At 65.7% G+C, this 6193-nt stretch overlaps 1 protein-coding gene across 1 annotated transcript; it reads right to left on the reverse strand.

Annotated features, from left to right (window-relative positions):
* Window positions 1–422: 422 nt before the first annotated feature.
* Window positions 423–4511, reverse strand: ETV3L (ETS variant transcription factor 3 like). The gene is made up of 5 exons (XM_044266179.1): window positions 4451–4511; window positions 4110–4347; window positions 3786–3975; window positions 3318–3438; window positions 423–901 (listed from the first exon to the last, which is right to left on the reverse strand). The coding sequence occupies exons 1-5, from the start codon at window positions 4509–4511 to the stop codon at window positions 423–425; spliced, it is 1089 nt and encodes a 362-aa protein (XP_044122114.1).
* Between the last annotated feature and the right edge of the window lie 1682 nt (window positions 4512–6193).

A 6193-nucleotide genomic window follows, 5' to 3' on the forward strand; every position in this document is an offset into this window, starting at 1 on the left:
CGGGGGGGGGGGGGTGACGACAGAAGGAAGTGTCTGCGTGGACAGGAGCTCCCAGGGCTGGTGGAGGAGTGTGAGGAGGGCGGGGCAGAGACTGGGAGCGGGGCCTGGAGGGGGGACCTGGGCCCTAACACTCAGGGCATGCTGACCCCTGACCCCCCAACCCAGACGCCCACTTTCTCCCTCGTGTGGGCAGCTGGGGGGCTGAGCCCCTTGAAGGAAGTGGAGATGAAGACTGTCTCCGTAATCTGATTGACAACTGGGTGGGAAAGGGGGGCCTTGCCTCAATCTTCCTCACCCCTGCAATGCTCCCTACCTCTTGTCCAGCTCCACCCCTTCAAAGCTGGGCCAGGCAAAGCCAGAAAGGAAGCAGATGAGAGGAGGGATGGAGTTTGGGGGACCCCCACCCCCTCTCTCTTCCCCACCTAAGGAGGGTCCAAGGGCCACACTGCCTTGAAGTTCTCCAGCCGGGGGGATACGAGGCTTTTGTCCCCAGTTTGGGGTCTGTGAATGTCTAAGGAGAAGCCCTCCCGGGGATCCAGGCGTCTCTTTGCACCCATTATGGGATAGGGCTTCACCTCCAGGCTCTGGGGCCTCAGCGACAAGAGCCGGAGCCTCTCACCACCCCCCTGTCCCAGCCCAGCCAACAGGGGGAGTCCCAGAAAGGGGAGGGTCCCTGTGGGGCCCCTGGGCCCTGGGAGCAGGGTGTCTGGCTTGGAGGCCCCTGGGAACGGCTGCTCCGGGGGGACGGGAGGCAAGAAGGGCCCTGAGAGGTGGGTCCAGTCGGCAGGGAGGGAGGGTGGGGGGGGAGGGGCGAAGGATGCCAGACTGGGTGGCTGGTCTTGGAGGCTCCCCAGGAGGCAGCAAGGGCCGAGCTGGCAGGGGCCCGGGAGAGAGCCAAGGCCTGGAGAGAGAGCGAGAGGGGGAGAGATCAGGCGGGACCCCCCCTTCTCCACCCACTTCCCTTTCCTCTTCCTGGAAACTTCCTCTCCCCACTGTGCACCTTCCTGTCTTCTTCGCTTGGAGTCTATTTCCTGGGGGCAGCCTGGGTGCGCCCTTCATGGCCCCCGTCCTCTCCTGGGGGCCCCGATGGACTGCGGCATTGTTACCTCCTGTAGGTCTGTGTCCCCGGCCCAGCCCAGAGGGGACAGGCCTGCTGCGCTTTCCCTGGACCCAGCCCCACTGGGCGCTTAGGAGCTCAGTGCCTAAGTGCAACGACTTGGATGAGGACGTCTTTTGCCGAATCGAATCTCCGTGAATCTTGTCCTGACTCCCTCTGGCCTGGAGCGAAGGGCTGGGGCTCTAGTGCAGGGCCCTGGGCTTCTCTGGCTGCCTCTGCTCCCCCAGGAGCCTCCTCCCCGCCGCCCTCACGCCCCCCTGCCCTCCTGCTCTGCGGGCATCCTGCAGTGGGGTGCCCAGGCCTGGCCCAGGACTCGGGGTGACTAGCAGAACCTCACACCACTGTCTGTTTCCAAAGGCCCGACTCCAATCCCTCAGGTCCCTCCTTAGCAAGGCCACATCCTTTAACCGCCGAGCCGGGTGAGCGCAGCAGTGGGGCTGCACTTGAAAAAAACTGGAAAAGCACATCAGTGACGACTTCACACACCGGACAGACGGGAAAGGAACACTCTTTCTGAAGTCGGGGCTCTGAAGGGGAGAATAGGACGTGGTCCTGCGTGGGGCAGGGGTGCCCCTCCCTGGGTCCCCGGGGTTACCATCCTCCAGGTCCCCGGGTCTCCTGAGGCCGCGGCTGTGTCGGCCCTGGGCGGGAGGCTGAGTCTCGGGAGGCTGAGTCGGCGCAGAGGAGCCGCTTCTGACCGAGCTGCCCCTGCCTCACTTCCCGGCGCCTGCTGCCCCTGCCTCCGAATCCTGACCACTCTTCCTCCCTGAAGCAGCGTCCTGCTGGTGAGGGGCGGCTCTAGCCTTCTGGAATCCCAGTCCAGAAGTGGGCCCGGGGCTGCTCTCCCCTCCTGGGGATAAGCCAGGCATGGCACGTGTGGGTGCCCGCAGAGGGCAGGGAGGAGCACGGAGCTCCCTCCAAGCTGGGGCTTGCCAGGGACACCGTCTCTCCCTCACGGTTTCCCAAAGAGAAAGCTGTGTGCCCAAGGCATTCCCGGAGCCGGAGCCAGGGTGTGGGGGGGTAGGTGGGGTAGGGGTGGGGAGTAAGGTGGTGTGGAAGAACAGGGGTGCCGTGCGGCCTTCGTCTGGCTCCAGGGGCAGGCGGGTGGCCGTGCGAGTCCCGGCATGCCCCGGGCTGCCCACACCTACAGCCTCAGCGGCACTCCGGGGCCCAGAGCCAGGCCCTTCTGGGCGCCCAGCTACCTACGCTGCGGGTAGGGCTAAGGCCAAGGGTCGACCCCCATGAAATTGCTGGGAGAGAAGGAGCAGCAGGTCTGGGACCTCTGTATGGAGCCTTGGGCTACTGGAGGGTCCCTGGGAACTTCCTCACAGAGAGAATCACCTCCCTGTTTACAGCCCTGGGAGAGCTGGCCTCTGCCTCCATTTCCACGGTCTCCCCCTGGGCTGTGCTGGCCTTTCCCAGAACCTCTTTCCTGCCCCAGGGCCTTTGCAGATACTGTTCTCTCTGCTTGCCATGCTCTCCTCCCTCTCTCTCCTGTTGGCCCTCCTTCTCCACCTGGTACGGGTGGCTTGGTTCCGGCCCCATCATCTTCTGCCCAAGTGACCCTCCCCAGCCGACCAGCACCGGACACACGCCTCCTGGAACCCCAGCTCTGCATAGACCCCAAGTCATCTTTCTGAGATAAAAATCTCATCACGGCTCTCCCCCCCGGGGCCTCCCACCCATGGGTTCAGCCCTACCCGTCAGTGCGGCTCTGAGTCCTCCGTGACCAGACACCTGCTGCTTGGCCAGCTTCCTCTGCCCCACCCTGTCCCCACGCCCTCCCCCGCCCTCCCCCTCCGCATCCCTTGTCTCCAAGCATGGCAGCCCCCCGGGGTGCTTCAGCTTTGCTGCATCTGCTCTCTGCTGTCCCAAAGCTATTCCCTCTGCCGGGGCCGGGGCACCTCCTGCACCTGCTTCGCCAGCCCAGGGGTCGCTCTCCTGCAGGATGCCACCCCTCCTCTGCATTCCTGGAGCTCCTGGCTCTTCCCTGAGTCCTGGCCCAGTCACAGACCATCCAAACCCGCACACTGGGGGAGTAGCAGGGCTCTGGGGGAGTAGCAGGGCTCGGTTTGTGGAAGGGTGAATGGCCTGTCGTAATCCTTGTCTCAACCTCCCACTGTGTGCTGGGCCTGGCCGGTCCCCCCACCCCTCCCCCTCTGCTTCCCGTCCCTGGGCCCTCCGCAGCCCCGGCACTCACGGGGGGCGCCGCTGCTGCTCCCCTTCTTGTCCTCAGTGGCCTCTGGCAGCCCGTGGGGGTTCTGGTGTCCAGCCAGCTGCTCAGCCGTGGCCCGCTGGGCAAGCAGCAGGCTATGCAGGAGCTGGGGCAGGGGTGAGAAGCAGTGGTGGGGTGGGACGGCCTGGGCAGGCCTGCGCTCCCCAGTTCACACGGCGCCCAGAGCCACTTGCTAGCACAATGGAGTGTTCTCAGGATGGTTGTTAAACGGTCACTGCCCACATGCCCGGGGGCCTCCCCTGGCACCCACCACGGGAGGACTGACGCCTGGCAAGGAAGGAGGCGCCCTCACTCCCAGGTGTGTGCTGCGCCGTGAGCCACGCAGGGGTGAGTCACGGAGCCGCTCCTGCCCTGGGGCGCTCAGGGACTACAAGGCAGGGGGAGGGCAGGGGGTCTCCTGGGCGGAAGGGCCCGGGCTGTCGGGGCACCTACCTCGCTGGGCAGGCCCGTGGGCAGCAGGGCTGGCCGGACGAGGGCGGGGGCCCCCAGCAGCACTTGGGGGGCAGGCGGAGCCCACAGCTCCCACAGAGGGTAGCTGACCACGATCAGCCTGCTGAAGTTGAACTTGTACGTGAACCGTTTGCCTTTGGTCTTGTGCAGGATCCTCTTATTGTAGTAGTATCTGCAGGGTCGGAGGTGGAGGGCGCGGGCTTGGCCCAGGGCCAGCGAGCCAAACCCCAGCTCGGGGGGCGGAGGGGGGGGAAAGGGACCCTGACCTCTGACCCCTCGGCTCTGCCCCTACTCATCCCCCCTCACCGGAGGGCCCGGCTCAGCTTGTCGTAGTTCATCTGGGGCTTGCACTTCCTGCGGCCCCAGAGGCGGGCCACCTCGTCGGGGTCCTTGATGACGAACTCCCCATACTCTCCCTGCTGCCAGGCGATGACATGGCGGAACTCCTCCTTCTGCAGCAGCTCCAGGATGAAGTGCCACAGCTGGATCTGCCGGGAGCCCGGGGACGACTCGGCCTTGCAGGCCCAGTCCGGGAAGGCCACGCCTGGGGGCAGGGGTGTGAGTGCCACCCGGCTGCTCGCTCGGAGGCCCCCCGGCCGCCTCCTGCCCCTGCTGCGGGGGGCCTGGGGGGCTTGGTGGAGGCTCACCTGAGATCCAGGGGCTGCCCGGGCCGGCAGGGGCGCCCTCGACGGTGCAGCTGCACTGCATGGTTCTCCCGGGGGGCGGCGAGGGCCGTGTCTGGGCCTGGTGGGAGGCGGGTGCTGCTGAGGCAGGAGGTGAAGGAGGAAGGCAAGAGAAGCGGGGAGACTCGAGGGGCGAGCAGAGACTGAGGCGGGACCCTGGGGCGGCCCGCCGGCAGGAAGCTCCCCCCACCATCCCGAGGGCCAGGCCAGCCTCCTCGGGGGTCTCCTCCGGGCCCGGCTTGGGGCTGAGCCACCTACAGGTGGGTCCCATCCCCTGCCCCTGCGGGGGGGGGTGGTGATGCACACAGGACGGGACTCACGGGATCGGAGGTTTCCCCAAGAGAAGACAGGAGAAAATGTAATTAATCCGTGGGTCCTGGTCAACCTTGAGGAGATGCTCAAACCTGTAGCTCTGTGGCCCGGGAAGGTGGTCGCGAGCGGGGGGAGACCAGGGACTGTGCTTTTCTTAGCGGGGGTCCGCCGCGTGGGCCCAGGCCTGGCGGGCTGGGGCTGTTCCAGAAGTGGCTGGCAAGGGCATCCACGGGGGGCAAAGAAGAAGTTATCCGCGGCGTTCCATATCTGTCTTCCCCTCAGAGTAGGAGCCCGAAGGCGTCAGGAATCCTCGCCGTCTGGTTCACGGCCGGCCGGCTCCCCAGGGGCCTGCCCGGCACCGGCCTCCGACCCGCAAGTGCTCAGTCAGTGTCCACTGGATTACCGAACCCCGGGCCCTTGGATACTGGGATCTTGTCTGTCCCCAGACTGGCGGGAGGCAGGCGGTGAGATGGGGGGTAGGATGGGGAGTGGGCCCTCACGGCTGGATCCTGCCTGATGCAGCCAGGGCGGTGGGAGGAGGTGTTCATGTCCTAGAGCCTTCCAGATGGGGTCAAGGCTGGCACTCCGGGCCGGCTCCCACTGTCACTGAGGGCAGAGTGTCGGGGGGATGTGGGGTGTGGGTCCGTTCCTGGCACAGACGGTCCCTGCACGGGCAGGATCGTGTGTGCACTGGGGACCAGCTTGGGTGACCTGACTCTGGGTTTGCAGCTCGGGGGAAGTCGGGCAGAAGGAAGAAGGGCTGCTCTTGGCTGGAACTTAGGAGGCTGGAAGGTCTGGAGTGGCCGCCTCACTTCCCAGATGGCTCACCAAGGGAGAGCCTCCTGACGCACGGCACTAAGCCACTGTCCCTCCACTCCTAAGGCACAGCACCTGCTTGCTTGCCGAGTCTCAAACGTTAAGGATCCCTTGGGAATCTCTCCGCAGTGCAGATTCTGATGCTGTGGGACGGGATGGTGCCTGCGAGTCTGGATTTCTAACATGCTCCGGGGTCCATGGACCCTGCTGCAAGCAGGGACCCTCCTGAGGGTCAGGGGGTCAGGTCTGCTCGGGATCCCAGACGCCTCAGCTGGCGAGACAGTCCGGTCCCCTCACCCCAGAGGTCATATGGGTCTCCTGCTTTCCCTTTCCCAGGGGGTCAACGGACAAACCAACAGCTCCTGGGGAAGGTGCTTCTGGGGGTCCCCAGTCTGGCCTGAGCGGAAAGCATCCCTGGAAATTAGGGCGGCCGAGGGCGAGCGGGTCCACCCCCACTTGGAGTCTGCGGGAGTGGTTTCCCCACCCATCCCTCTGCCAGCTGACATTCTGGAAATTCTCCTGGTTCTTTCCCCCCCTGAATCGGACGCCTCCACCCCCTCCCACCTTCCTTTCCTGCCT

Source organism: Neovison vison, chromosome 10 (assembly GCF_020171115.1).
Source record: "Neovison vison isolate M4711 chromosome 10, ASM_NN_V1, whole genome shotgun sequence".
Classification (NCBI taxonomy): Eukaryota; Metazoa; Chordata; class Mammalia; order Carnivora; family Mustelidae; genus Neogale; species Neogale vison.

Coding starts and splice junctions, on each gene's coding strand:
- ETV3L (XM_044266179.1), bottom strand. CDS start 4,511: ATGCAGTGCAGCTGCACCGTCGAGGGCGCCCCTGCCGGCCCGGGCAGC. Junction 3,976..4,109: donor AAGCTGAGCCGGGCCCTCCG/GTGAGGGGGGAT, acceptor CCGACCCTGCAG/ATACTACTACAATAAGAGGA. Junction 3,439..3,785: donor CCACGGGCCTGCCCAGCGAG/GTAGGTGCCCCG, acceptor CCCCTGCCCCAG/CTCCTGCATAGCCTGCTGCT.